Here is a 15,807-nt window from a genome sequence, read left to right on the forward strand (position 1 = left end):
CACTGACTCTAATGTAACACACACTGACTCTAGTGTAACACACACTGACTCTATTGTAACACACACTGACTCTGTTGTAACACACACTGACTCTAGTGTTACACACACTGACTCAAGTGTAACCCCTCACTGACTCTAGTGTAACACACACTGACTCTAGTGTAAGACACACTGACTCTAGTGTAACACACACTGACTCTATTGTTACACACACTGACTCTATTGTTACACACACTGACTCTAGTGTAACACACACCTTGTCCAGTTCAGTCTTTCTGGGCATCCTGGGAGAAGTGGGCTCTTCTGGTCCTTTTCCCTGACTCACTTTATGGACCACCTGAGAACGAACACACACACACACACACGAACACACACACGAACACACACACGAACACACACACGAACACACACACACACACACACACACACGAACACACACACAGAGAGATAAGGAAGGGAAAGGAAAAGTATGTGTGTGACAGAATGGGTGTGTGCATAGATCAAATCAAATCAAATCAAAGTGAATTTGTCACGTGTGCCAAATACAACAGGTGCAGTAGACCTTACAGTGAAATGCTTACTTACAGGCTCTAACCAATAGTGCAGAAAAGGTATTAGGTGAACAATAGGTAGGTAGAGAAATAAAACAACAGTAAAAAGACAGGCTATATACAGTAGCGAGGCTATAAAAGTAGCGAGGCTACATACAGACACCGGTTAGTCAGGCTGATTGAGGTAGTATGTACATGTAGATATGGTTAAAGTGACTATGCATATATGATGAACAGAGAGCAGCAGTAGCGTAAAAGAGGGGGTGGCGGGTGGTGGGTGGCGGGACACAATGCAGATAGCCCGGTTAGCCAATGTGCGGCAGCACTGGTTGGTCGGCCCAATTGAGGTAGTATGTACATGAATGTATAGTTAAAGTGACCATGCATATATGATAAACAGAGTAGCAGCAGCGTAAAAAATAGGGGTTTGGGGGGGGGGGGGGCACACAATGCAAATAGCCATTGTTCAGGAGTCTTATGGCTTGGGGGTAAAAAATGTTAAGAAGCCTTTTTGTCCTAGACTTGGCACTCCGGTACCGCTTGCCATGCGGTAGTAGAGAGAAGAGTCTATGAGTGGGGTGGCTGGGGTCTTTGACAATTTTTAGGGCCTTCCTCTGACACCGCCTGGTGTTGTGGTCCTAAATGGCTGGCAGCTTAGCCCCAGTGTGCTGGGCCGTACGCACTACCCTCTGTAGTGCCTTGCTGTCAGAGGCCGAGCAATTGCCGTACCAGGCAGTGATGCAACCTGTCAGGATGCCTTCGATGTTGCAGCTGTAGAAACATTTGAGGATCTGGGGACCCATGCCAAATCTTTTCAGTCTCCTGAGGGGGAATAGGCTTTGTCGTGCCCTCTTCACGACTGTCTTGGTGTGTTTGGACCACTCTAGTTAGTTGTTGATGTAGACACCAAGGAACTTGAAGCTCTCAACCTGCTCCACTACAGCCCCGTTGATGAGAATGGGGGCGTGCTCGGTGCTCCTTTTCCTGTAGTCCACAATCATCTCCTTAGTCTTGGTTACGTTGAGGGATAGGTTGTTATTCTGGCACCACCCGACCAGGTCTCTGACCTCCTCCCTATAGGCTGTCTCGTCGTTGTCTGTAATCAGGCCTACCACTGTTGTGTCGTCTACAAACTTAATGATGATGTTGGAGTCGTGCCTGGCCATGCAGTCGTGGGTGAACTGGGAGTACAGGAGGGGACTGTGCACGCACCCCTGGGGAGCTCCAGTGTTGAGGATCAGCGTGACAGATGTGTTGCTACCTACCTTCACCACCTGGGGGCGGCCCACCAGGAAGTCCAGGATCTAGTTGCAAAGGGAGGTGTTTAGTCCCAGGATCCCTAGCTTAGTGATGAGCTTTGAGGGTACTATGTTGTTGAACGCTGAGCTGTAGTCAATGAATAGCCTTCTCACATAAGTGCTCCTTTTGTCCAGGTGGGAAAGGGCAGTGTGGAGTGCAATAGAGATTGCATCATCTGTGGATCTGTTTGGGCGGTATGCAAATTGGAGTGGGTCTAGGGTTTCTGGGATAATGGTGTTGATGTGAGCCATTACCAACCTTTCAAAGCACTTCATGGCTACGGACGTGAGTGCTACGGGTCTGTAGTCATTTAGGCAGGTTGCCTAAAGGTGCATGTGTTTGTGTGTTGTGTGTGTTTTGTCCTCACCCTGAGCCACCTGTGTGCCTGCTCCCTGCTCTGCACAGCCAGGACCAGAGCCTCTCCACTGGGGGGAGTGAACCTCAGCTCATGTCTCTTCCTCCGTCCGTCTTTAGGGGCGTAGACCACAGTGCACTGGAGCAAGGGCAGGTCAACATATGGGGACACGTCCTTAGAGCTCTTATAGCACTGGAGGAGAGAACACAGGGGTTAAGAATTGTGTGTGTGTGTGTGTGTGTGTGTGTGTGTGTGTGTGTGTGTGTGTGTGTGTGTGTGTGTGTGTGTGTGTGTGTGTGTGTGTGTGTGTGTGTGTCTGTGTCTGTGTCTGTGTCTGTGTCTGTGTCTGTGTCTGTGTCTGTGTCTGTGTCTGTGTCTGTGTCTGTGTCTGTGTCTGTGTCTGTGTCTGTGTCTGTGTCTGTGTCTGTGTCTATGTGTGTGTGTCTCTGTGTGTGTGTACCTGTAGCCTGTTGTCCCGTATGACAGTCAGTTGCTTAGCCCACTGTCCGAAGCGTTTCTTTCGCAGCAGGAAGGCACAGATCCTACAGTCCCTGGCAGGGAGCATGGAGCTCTCATCACTAGGCCACTGGTGGGTCAGCCTGGACCCTGGCCCTGCTCCCCTTTCCTCTTCATCTTCCTCATATGACTCATAGGAACTACTCAGAGCATCAGAGTCATTGTCTGGGGGGAGCAATACCAAGGATCTACAGTTAGACTGAGACCAATCAGAAGAAACTACAGTTAGTAGTTTGGCTTGTCACCTTAAACCCTGACAAACTTTTACAGATGCACAATTGAGAGCATCCTGTTGGGCTGTATCACCGCTTGGTTTGGCAACTGCACCGCCCTCAACAGCAAGGCTCTCCAGAGGGTGGTGTGGTCTGCACAACACATCACCGGGGGCAAACTACCTGCCCTCCAGGACATCTACACAACCCGATGTTACAGGAAGGCCAAAAAGATCATCAAGGACAAGAACCATCCGAGCCACGGTCCTTTCACCCCGCTACCATCCAGAAGGTCGAGGTCAGTACAGGTGCATCAAAGCTGGGACAGAGAGCTTCTATCAAGGCCATCAGCCTGCTAAACAGCAATTTTTTATTTATTTTTTTATTTCACCTTTATTTAACCAGGTAGGCAAATTGAGAACACGTTCTCATTTACAATTGCTGTAACGGTCCTGACCTGTTTTATGTTGTTTTTTGTATGTGTTTAGGTCAGGGCATGTGTTTTGGGTGGGCAGTCTATGTTATCTGTTTCTATGTTGGTTTTGGTTGCCTGGTATGGCTCTTAATTAGAGGCAGGTGTTTTGCGTTCTCCTCTAATTAAGAGTCATATTTAGGTAGGGTGTTCTCACTGTTTGTTTGTGGGTGATTGTTTTCCGTATCTGTGTTATGTCTTGCACCATACGGGACTGTTCGGTTGTTCGTTTCGATGTAGTCTGTTTCCTGTCCGTAAGTGTTACGTTTAGTTATGTAAGTTTATGTTCAGGTTTCGTCTACGTCGTTTTCTTGTTTTGTATTTTTGAAAGTGTTTTGTTTTTTCGTGTTGCCATTGTCGTGTTAAATAAAAGATGGCTTATTTCCCTAATGCTGCATTTTGGTCTGATGATCCTTCTCTCCTCTCCTCGTCCGAGGATGAGGAGAGCGACAGCCCTTACAGAATCACCCACCAAATTAGGACCAAGCGGCAAGGGAAAGCTCGACAGGGCAACAAGGACTTCTGGACTTGGGAGCAGATATTGAATGGAGAAGGTCCCTGGGCTAAGGCAGGAGAGAATCGCCGCTCTCAGGAAGAGAGGGAGGCAGCTAAAGCCCAGGAGCGGTGGTTTGAGGAGGCAGCAAGGAGACGTGGCTGGAAGCCCGAAAAGCCATGGGAGCAGCTGGAGGCACTGAGGAGAGCAGAGGCTACCGGAGAGAGGAACCGGAGTTATGAGGGGACGCGTCTGGCACGGAAGCCCAAAAAGCCCGTAAGTAACACCCAAAAATTTCTTGGGGGGGGAGGCTAAGAGGTAGTGGGCCAAGGGCAGGTAGGAGACCTGCGCCCACTTCCCAGGCTTACCGTGGAGAGCGGGAGTACGGGCAGGCGCCGTGTTACGCAGTAGAGCGCACGGTGTCTCCTGTACGAGTGCATAGCCCAGTGCGGGTTATTCCACCTCCCCGCACTGGCAGGGCTAGATGGGGTATTGAGCCAGGTGTCATGAGGCCGGCTCAACGCGTCTGGTCTCCAGTGCGTCTCCTCGGGCCGGCATACATGGCACCTGCCTTACGCATGGTTTCCCCGGTTCGCCTACATAGGCCGGTGCGGGTTATTCCACCTCCCCGCACTGGTCGGGCGACCGGGAGCATTCAACCAGGTAAGGTTGGGCAGGCTCAATGCTCAAGAGTGCCAGTACGCCTCCACGGTCCGGTATTTCCGGCGCCACCTCCACGCCCCAGCCTAGTACCTACAGTGCCTACACTACGCACTAGGCTACCAGTGCGTCTCCTGAGCCCTGTTCCTCCTCCACGCACTCTCTCTGTAGTGCGTGTATCCAGTTCGGTGCCTCCAGTTCCGGCACCACGCACAAAGCCTCCTGTGCGTCTCCAGAGCCCTGTACACACTGTATCTTCTCCCCCTACTAATCCTGATGTGCTTGTCCTCAGCCCGGTGTCACCAGTGCCGGTACCTCGCATCAGTTATAGAGTGGGCTTTGAGAGTACAGTGTGCCCTGTCCCTGCTCCCCGCACTAGTAGGAAGGTGCTTCCTTTGGCCGCCTCTCCTTCCAGTTCTCTGCTGCCAATGACTGGAACGAACTACAAAAATCTCTGAAACTGGAAACACTTATCTCCCTCACTAGCTTTAAGCACCAGCTGTCGGAGCAGCTCATAGATTACTGCACCTGTACATAGCCCATCTATAATTTAGCCCAAACAACTACCTCTTTACCTACTGTATTTATTTATTTTGCTCCTTTGCACCCCATTATTTCTATCTCTACTTTGCACCTTCTTCCACTGCAAACCAACCATTCCAGTGTTATTTTTTTTACTTGCTATATTGTATTTACTTCGCCACCATGGCCTTTTTATATTTTTTATTTATTTATTTATATATATATCTTGTTTGCCTTCACCTCCCTTATCTCACCTCACTTGCTCATATTGTATATAGACTTATTTTCACTGTATTATTGACTGCATGTTTGTTTTACTCCATGTGTAACTCTGTGTTGTTGTATGTGTCGAACTGCTTTGCTTTATCTTGGCCAGGTCGCAATTGTCACAGTTGCGTGTATAAGTGGAAGGGAAGTCAGGCGCAGGAGAGTCAAATAGAGTGTAGAATGGAGTTTTTTAATTATAGTCCCAGTAACCCGCTCCATAACACTCATAGGAAAACATAAAACAAATATGGGTCCGATGACCCGTCGCACACCTATACACATAAACACAACACTTGACAAAGAACAACATAAAACAGGTCAGGACCGTTACAAGAGGGGATCGATCCAATTGGCAAAATAGATATAGTGACCCAGGAAAAAGAAAAAAAAAATTGTCCGGTATATTTATTTAGATAGCAGCCGATAAGACAGCTAATAATTAGCAGATGGGTATTCAGAAACGTCGCAATGGAAAAGCCTGTTGAAACCACCTCGGACAATTACGTCGGCAGACCAGTCGTGATGGATCGGCGGGGCTCCGTGTCGGCAATAAAGGGTCCAGTCCAATTGGCAAAAGAGGTATTGTAGCCCAATAATTCGCTGGTAGGCCTCTTCGGCTAGCCGGCAGATGGGCCTAGCTCGAGGCTAGCTCAAGGCTAACTGGTGCTTGTTTCGGGACAGAGGTATTAGCCAGTAGTAGCCACCTGGTTGCAGCTAGCTAGCGACGATGATCCGGTGTAATTGTCCAGAGCTTGCGTCAGGAATCCGGTGATGTGGTAGAGAAAAAGCAGTCCTATATTCTCTGGGTTGATATCGCGCCTGCAGACTGGCAGGTATTTGCCCGAGCTGAAGCTGGCTGGTGTCCGAGTTAAGGGCGAAGACCGCAGCAGTGGCTAACTGACTACTAGCTAGTAGCTAGTTATCTGGCTAGCTTCTGATTGGGGTTACGGTTCTAAAGTATAAAAAATAGCAGATCCGTACCACATTGGGTGAGGCGGGTTGCGGGAATGTATATTCAGTTCCAAGATGGAAAGTGAAATTAAAATATACACGAAATGTATACAAAAAATAATGTATACAAAAAAAAGCAATCACTAACTCAGAGAGGCTGCTGCCTACATAGAGACTCACTAGTCACTTTAAACAATGCCACCTCAATAATGTTTACCTATCATACATTACTCAACTCATATATATACTGCATCTTATACTATCCATTGTATCTTGCCTATGCCGCTCAGCCATCTCTCATCAATATATTTACATGGACATATTCTTATTCCATCCTTTTAGATGTGTGTGTATTAGGTAGTTGTTGGGGAACTGTTAGATATTACTGCACTGTTGGAACTAGAAGACCAAGCATTTCGCTACACTCACATTAATAACATCTGCTAACCATGTGTATGTGACCAATAACATTTGATTTGATTTAGACTGAGACCAATCAGAATAAAGCACAGTAAGACTGAGCCCAATCAGAAGAAACTACTGTTAGACTGAGCCCAATCAGAATAATCTGCAGTTATACTGAGCCCAATCAGAAGAAACTACAGTTAGACTGAGACCAATCAGAATATACTACAGTTAGACTGAGACCAATCAGAATATACTACAGATAGACTGAGCCCAATCAGAAGAAACTATAGTTAGACTGAGCCCAATCAGAAGAAACTACAGATAGACTGAGACCAATCAGAAGAAACTACAGTTAGACTGAGACCAATCAGAATATACTACAGATAGACTGAGCCCAATCAGAAGAAACTACAGATAGACTGAGACCAATCAGAATATACTACAGATAGACTGAGCCCAATCAGAAGAAACTACAGATAGACTGAGCCCAATCAGACTATACTACAGTTAGACTGAGACCAATAAACTACAGTTACACAGAACCCAAACTGGCTGTGCGTGTGTGCCATTGTGCATAAATTTATTTCGTCCAACCACACCAAATGTGATCACAACACGCAGGTTAAAATATCAAAACAAACTATGAACCAATTACATTAATTTGGGGACAGGTCGAAAAGCATTATACATTTATGGCAATTTAGTTAGCTAGCTTGCACTTGCTAGCTAATTTGTCCTATTTAGATAGCTTGCTGTTGCTAGCTAATTTGTCATGGGATATAAACATTGAGTTGTTATTTTACCTGAAATGCACAAGGTCCTCTACTCCGACAATTAATCCACACATAAAACGGTCAACCGAATAATTTCTTGTCATCTCTCCTCCTTCCAGGCTTTTCTTCTCTGGTCTTTTTTTTGCGATTGGCAACTTTCATAAATTAGGTGCATTACCGCCACTGACCTCATTCGCATTTCAGACACCCACCTGGGTATAACCAATGAGGAGGTGGCACGTGGGTACCTGCTTCCAAAAACCAATGAGGAGATGGGAGGGGCAGGACTTGCATGACGATCTGCGTCACAAATAGAACTGACTTCTATTTTAGCCCTTGGCAATGCAGATGCTCGTTGGCGGGCGCAAGCAGTGTGGGTGCAATAATTTAATAATATAGATTTCTAAATGTATTTTGCAACGCTCGCGCTGAGACCAATCAGAAGAAACTACAGTTAGACTGAGACCAATCAGAAGAAACTACAGTTAGACTGAGACCAATCAGAAGAAACTACAGTTAGACTGAGACCAATCAGTAGAAGCTACAGTTAGACTGAGACCAATCAGAATAAACTACAGTTAGACTGAGACCAATCAGAAGAAACTACAGTTAGACTGAGACCAATCAGAAGAAACTACAGTTAGACTGAGACCATTCAGAAGAAACTACAGTTAGACTGAGACCAATCAGTAGAAGCTACAGTTAGACTGAGACCAATCAGAATAAACTACAGTTAGACTGAGACCAATCAGAAGAAGCTACAGTTAGACTGAGACCAATCAGAATAAACTACAGTTAGACTGAGACCAATCAGAAGAAGCTACAGTTAGACTGAGACCAATCAGAATAAACTACAGTTAGACTGAGACCAATCAGAAGAAACTACAGTTAGACTGCGTTGTTGTCTGTGTTAAGGGATGAAACTTCAAAATATCTTTAGGAGTGAAATGTTAACACGTTTCTCTCTTTCTTTGTGTGAATTATAGCCTGGAAGTTCACTCTTGATTGTAGAAAAGATACACACACACACATATACTGTACGTCTGCACATGTTAACGTCAATGTCTCCCTGAAAATGGAGTTGTAACCACACAGACCAAAAGCTATGTACCTGGTCTCGTTGTGGTACTGGAGGATATGTTTTGTACTATGTTTGACTCACAGGAGTTTTTGCGTTGTCGTCCGTTGATGCAGGTAGAAGGAGAGTTGTTGTCTGCATCCTCATAGTAACTATCCTTTATGGAGTCAGGAGGGCTGGAGCTCCCGCGGGTGGTGATGTACTCTGGCTGCTTGCCAGGGCTGAGAGGTACTGCCTCTTCATAGTAACCCTCAGGAGGGGGGGTGGTGGGCAGGGGCGGAGGGGTCTCTGATGAGCGGGGGGGAGAGGAGTCTGGACTGCTCTATAGGATAGGTAAACACAGATAGTGCACTTATATTTCATGTCACGCACCAACATGTAACCATATCTGATTTGTTTTTTTTTATAGATGAATCCCACGCACGCGCGCATGCACACACATACATACACACACCACACAAACATTGTGTAAAGTTAGGTCACTTGGAAAATATGTGTAGAATGGGACTAGACAGGAGACGCTCCACACCAGCTTGACGGATGAGCTCTGAGAGCACTACGGGGGGGATAATTTAACACTACGGGGATCATCTAACACTATGGAGGATCATCTAACACTATGGAGGATCATCTAACACTATGGAGGATCATCTAACACTATGGAGGATCATCTAACACTATGGAGGATCATCTAACACTATGGAGGATCATCTAACACTATGGAGGATCATCTAACACTATGGAGGATCATCTAACACTATGGAGGATCATCAACACTATGGAGGATCATCAACACTATGGAGGATCATCAACACTATGGAGGATCATCAACACTATGGAGGATCATCAACACTATGGAGGATCATCTAACACTATGGAGGATCATCTAACACTATGGAGGATCATCAACACTATGGAGGATCATCTAACACTATGGAGGATCATCAACACTATGGAGGATCATCAACACTATGGAGGATCATCAACACTATGGAGGATCATCTAACACTATGGAGGATCATCTAACACTATGGAGGATCATCTAACACTATGGAGGATCATCTAATACTATGGAGGATCATCAACACTATGGAGGATCATCAACACTATGGAGGATCATCAACACTATGGAGGATCATCAACACTATGGAGGATCATCTAACACTATGGAGGATCACCTAACACTATGGAGGATCATCAACACTATGGAGGATCATCTAACACTATGGAGGATCATCTAACACTATGGAGGATCATCTAACACTATGGAGGATCATCAACACTATGGAGGATCATCTAACACTATGGAGGATCATCTAACACAATGGAGGATCATCTAACACTATGGAGGATCATCAACACTATGGAGGATCATCTAACACTATGGAGGATCATCTAACACTATGGAGGATCATCAACACTATGGAGGATCATCAACACTATGGAGGATCATCTAACACTATGGAGGATCATCTAACACTATGGAGGATCATCTAACACTATGGAGGATCATCTAACACTATGGAGGATCATCTAACACTATGGAGGATCACCTAACACTATGGAGGATCACCTAACACAATGGAGGATCATCAACCCTATGGAGGATCATCTAACACTATGGAGGATCACCTAACACTATGGAGGATCACCTAACACAATGGAGGATCATCAACACTATGGAGGATCATCAACACTATGGAGGATCATCTAACGGGGGGGAGAGGAGTGGAGCGGGGGGGAGAGGAGTCTGGACTGCTCTATAGGATAGGTAAACACAGATAGCGCACTTATATTTCATGTCACACACCAACATGTAACCATATCAGTTTTTTTTTTATAGATGAATCCCACCCACGCACGCACGCATGCACACACATACATACACACACCACACAAACATTGTGCAAAGCTAGGTCACTTGGAAAATATGTGTAGAATGGGACTAGACAGGAGACGCTCCACACCAGCTTGACGGATGAGCTCTGAGAGCACTACGGGGGGATCATCTAACACTACGGGAATCATCTAACATTATGGAGGATAATCTAACACTATGGAGGATAATCTAACACTATGGAGGATAATCTAACACTATGGAGGATCCTCTAACACTATGGAGGATCATCTAACACTATGGAGGATCATCTAACACTATGGAGGATCATCTAACACTATGGAGGATCATCTAACACTATGGGGATCATCAACACTATGGAGGATCATCTAACACTATGGAGGATCATCTAACACTATGGAGGATCATCAACACTATGGAGGATCATCAACACTATGGAGGATCATCTAACACTATGGAGGATCATCTAACACTATGGAGGATCATCTAACACTATGGAGGATCATCTAACACTATGGAGGATCATCTAACACTATGGAGGATCATCTAACACTATGGAGGATTATCTAATACTATGGAGATCATCAACACTATGGAGGATCATCTAACACTATGGAGGATCATCTAACACTATGGAGGATAATCTAACACTATGGAGGATCATCTAACACTATGGAGGATCATCTAACCCTATGGAGGATCATCAATACTATGGAGGATCATCTAACACTATGGAGGATCATCTAACACTATGGAGGATCATCTAACACTATGGAGGATCATCAACACTATGGAGGATCACCTAACACTATGGAGGATCATCTAACACTATGGAGGATCATCTAACACTATGGAGGATCATCTAACACTATGGAGGATCATCTAAAACTATGGAGGATCATCTAACACTATGGAGGATCATCTAACACTATGGAGGATCATCTAACACTATGGAGGATCATCAACACTATGGAGGATCATCAACACTATGGAGGATCATCAACACTATGGAGAATCATCTGAAACTATGGAGGATAATCTAACACTATGGAGGATCATCAACACTATGGAGGATCATCAACACTATGGAGGATCATCTAACACTATGGAGGATCGTCTAACACTATGGAGGATCATCAACACTATGGAGGATCATCTAACACTATGGAGGATCATCTAACACTATGGAGGATCATCTAACAATATGGAGGATCATCAACACTATGGAGGATCATCAACACTATGGAGGATCATCAACACTATGGAGGATCATCAACACTATAGAGGATCATCTAACACTATGGAGGATCATCAACACTATGGAGGATCATCAACACTATAGAGGATCATCTAACACTATGGAGGATAATCAACACTATGGAGGATCATCTAACACTATGGAGGATCATCTAACACTATGGAGGATCATCAACACTATGGAGGATCATCAACACTATGGATGATCATCTAACACTATGGAGGATCATCAACACTATGGAGGATCATCTAACACTATGGGGATCATCTAACACTATGGAGGATCACCTAACACAATGGAGGATCATCAACACTATGGAGGATCATCAACACTATGGAGGATCATCTAACACTATGGAGGATCACCTAACACTATGGAGGATCATCTAACACTATGGAGGATCATCAACATTATGGAGGATCATCTAACACTATGGAGGATCATCTAACACTATGGAGGATCATCTAACACTATGGAGGATCATCTAACACTATGGAGGATCACCTAACACTATGGAGGATCACCTAACACAATGGAGGATCACCTAACACTATGGAGGATCATCTAACACTATGGAGGATCATCTAACACTATGGAGGATCATCAACACTATGGAGGATCATCTGACACTATGGAGGATCATCTAACACTATGGAGGATCATCTAACACTATGGAGGATCATCTAACACTATTGAGGATCATCAACACTATGGAGGATCATCAACACTATGGAGGATCATCTAACACTATGGAGGATCATCTAACACTATGGAGGATCATCTAACACTATGGAGGATCATCTAACACTATGGAGGATCATCTAACACTATGGAGGATCATCTAACACTATGGAGGATCATCTAACACTATGGAGGATCATCAACACTATGGAGGATCATCTAACACTATAGAGAATCATCTGACACTATGGAGGATAATCTAACACTATGGAGGATCATCAACACTTTGGAGAATAATCAACACTATGGAGGATCACCTAACACTATGGAGGATCATCAACACTATGGGGATCATCTAACACTATGGAGGATCATCAACATTATGGAGGATCATCTAACACTATGGAGGATCATCTAACACTATGGAGGATCATCTAATACTATGTAGGATCATCAACACCATGGAGGATCATCAACACTATGGAGGATCATCAACACTATGGAGGATCATCAACACTATGGAGGATCATCAACACTATTGAGGATCATCTAACACTATGGAGGATCATCTAACACTATGGAGGATCACCTAACACTATGGAGGATCATCAACACTATGGAGGATCATCTAACACTATGGAGGATCATCTAACACTATGGAGGATCATCTAACACTATGGAGGATCATCAACACTATGGAGGATCATCTAACACTATGGAGGATCATCTAACACTATGGAGTATCACCTAACACTATGGAGGATCACCTAACACTATGGAGGATCACCTAACACTATGGAGGATCACCTAACACTATGGAGGATCATCAACACTATGGAGGATCATCAACACTATGGAGGATCATCTAACACTATGGAGGATCATCTAACACTATGGAGGATCATCTAACACTATGGAGGATCATCAACACTATGGAGGATCATCTAACACTATGGAGGATCATCTAACACAATGGAGGATCATCTAACTCTATGGAGGATCATCTAACACTATGGAGGATCATCAACACTATGGAGGATCATCAACACTATGGAGGATCATCTAACACTATGGAGGATCATCTAACACTATGGAGTATCACCTAACACTATGGAGGATCACCTAACACTATGGAGGATCACCTAACACTATGGAGGATCACCTAACACTATGGAGGATCATCAACACTATGGGGATCATCTAACACTATCGTTCTGGAGTGGTACCATCAATACTAGGGGGGTTGATCTAACAGTAGACAGAGAGCAGTATGGGGGATCATCTAACTCCCGAAGATAGATCAACAGAGACATGCATGTGTGCACAGAAAAACCCCTGCCTACCAATATGTATTCTCTGTAATTCTCTCTTTGTGTTTCTGTCTGGTAATAGTTCAGTGGGGAGCTGTAGCAGGTCTCAGAGGAGACTGATGTGCTGATACTGACTGACAGCTCGAGGGACAGTCTTGTTATAACTGCCCTGCAGAGAGCAACAGAGAGAGAGAGAGTGTCACAGTCCAGAACCAATTCAATTCAAGGGACTTTATTGGCATGGGAAATGTATGTTAACATTGCCAAAGCAAGTGAAGTCGATAATTTACAAAAGTGAAATATACAATAAAAATGAACAGTAAACATTACACTCACAGAAGTTCCAAAATAATAAAGACATTACAAATGTCAAATTATGTCTATATACAGTGTTGTAACAATGTGCAAATTATTAAAGTACAACATGGAAAATAAATAAACATAAATATGGGTTGTAACCATCTGTGTTGCCTGTCCTGTTGTCACATCTTTCTTTCTGCCATACCTCTGTCATCTCCTCTTACTACCATACCACTCTGTCATCTCCTTTTACTGCCATACCTCTGTCATCTCCTCTTACTGCCATACCACTCTGTCATCTCCTTTTACTGCCATACATCTCTGTCATCTCCTCTTACTGTCATACCTCTCAGTCATCTCCTCTTACTGCCATACCTCTCTGTCATCTCCTCTTACTGCTATACCTCTCTGTCATCTCCTCTTACTGCCATACCTCTCTGTCATCTCCTCTTACTGCCATAGCTCTCTGTCATCTCCTCATACTGCCATACCTCTCTGTCATCTCCTTTTACTGCCATACCTCTATGTCATCTCCTCTTACTGCCATACCTCTCTGTCATCTCCTCTTACTGCCATAACTTTCTGTCATCTCCTCTTACTGCCATACCTTTCTGTCAGCTCCTCTTACTGCCATGCCTCCCTGTCATCTCCTCTTACTGCTATACCTCTCTGTCACATCCTCTTATTGCCATACCTCTCTGTCATCTCCTCTTACTGCCATACCTCCCTGTCATCTCCACTTACTGCCATAGCTCTCTGTCATCTCCTCTTACTGTCATACCTCTCTGTCATCTCCTCTTACTGCCATACCTCTCTGTCATCTCCTCTTACTGCTATACCTCTCTGTCATCTCCTCTTACTGCCATACCTCTCTGTCATCTCCTCTTACTGCCTAACCTCTCTGTCATCTCCTCTTACTGCCATACCTCTCTGTCATCTCCTCTTATTGCCATACCTCTCTGTCATCTCCTCTTACTGCCATACCTTTCTGTCATCTCCTCTTACTGCCATGCATCCCTGTCATCTCCTCTTACTGCCATACCTCTCTGGCATCTCCTCTTACTGCCATACCTCTCTGTCATCTCCTTTTATTGCCATACCTCTCTGTCATCTCCTCTTACTGCCATATCTCTCTGTCATCTCCTCTTACTGCCATACCTCTCTGTCATCTACTCTTACTGCCATACCTCTCTGTCATCTCCTCTTACTGCCATACCTTTCTGTCATCTCCTCTTACTGCCATACCTCTCTGTCATCTCCTTTTATTGCCATACCTCTCTGTCATCTCCTCTTACTGCCATATCTCTCTGTCATCTCCTCTTACTGCCATACCTCTCTGTCATCTCCTTTTATTGCCATACCTCTCTGTCATCTCCTCTTACTGCCATATCTCTCTGTCATCTCCTCTTACTGCCATACCTTTCTGTCATCTCCTCTTACTGCCATGCCTCCCTGTCATCTCCTCTTACTGCCATACCTTTCTGTCATCTCCTCTTACTGCCATACCTATCTGTCATCTCCTTTTATTGCCATACCTCTCTGTCATCTCCTCTTACTGCCATATCTCTCTGTCATCTCCTCTTACTGCCATACCTCTCTGTCATCTCCTCTTACTGCCATGCCTCCCTGTCATCTCCTCTTACTGCCTAACCTCTCTGTCATATCCTCTTACTGCCATACCTCTCTGTCATCTCCTCTTTCTGCCATACCTCTCTGTCATCTCCTCTTACCGCCATACCTCTCTGTCATTTCCTTTTACTGCCATACCTTTCTGTCATCTCCTCTTACTGCCATACCTCTCTGTCATCTCCTTTTATTGCCATACCTCTCTGTCATCTCCTCT

General features: G+C 44.8%; 1 protein-coding gene across 1 annotated transcript in view; it reads right to left on the reverse strand.

Annotated features, from left to right (window-relative positions):
• Positions 1-256: 256 nt before the first annotated feature.
• LOC129846096 (actin filament-associated protein 1-like 1) overlaps positions 257-15,807 on the reverse strand; it is a gene marked incomplete at its 3' end in the record, with an annotated part of 129,035 nt that continues 113,484 nt past the window's right edge. The window contains exons 5-8 of the mRNA XM_055914088.1: positions 8,642-8,879; positions 2,666-2,886; positions 2,218-2,397; positions 257-337 (exon numbers count right to left, since the gene is read on the reverse strand). Of these exons, the coding sequence (XP_055770063.1) occupies positions 257-337; positions 2,218-2,397; positions 2,666-2,886; positions 8,642-8,879 (720 nt within the window). The remainder of the gene's footprint in view (positions 338-2,217; positions 2,398-2,665; positions 2,887-8,641; positions 8,880-15,807) is intronic.

The sequence above is a fragment of the Salvelinus fontinalis genome, unplaced genomic scaffold (genome assembly GCF_029448725.1).
Source record: "Salvelinus fontinalis isolate EN_2023a unplaced genomic scaffold, ASM2944872v1 scaffold_0455, whole genome shotgun sequence".
NCBI lineage: Eukaryota > Metazoa > Chordata > Actinopteri > Salmoniformes > Salmonidae > Salvelinus > Salvelinus fontinalis.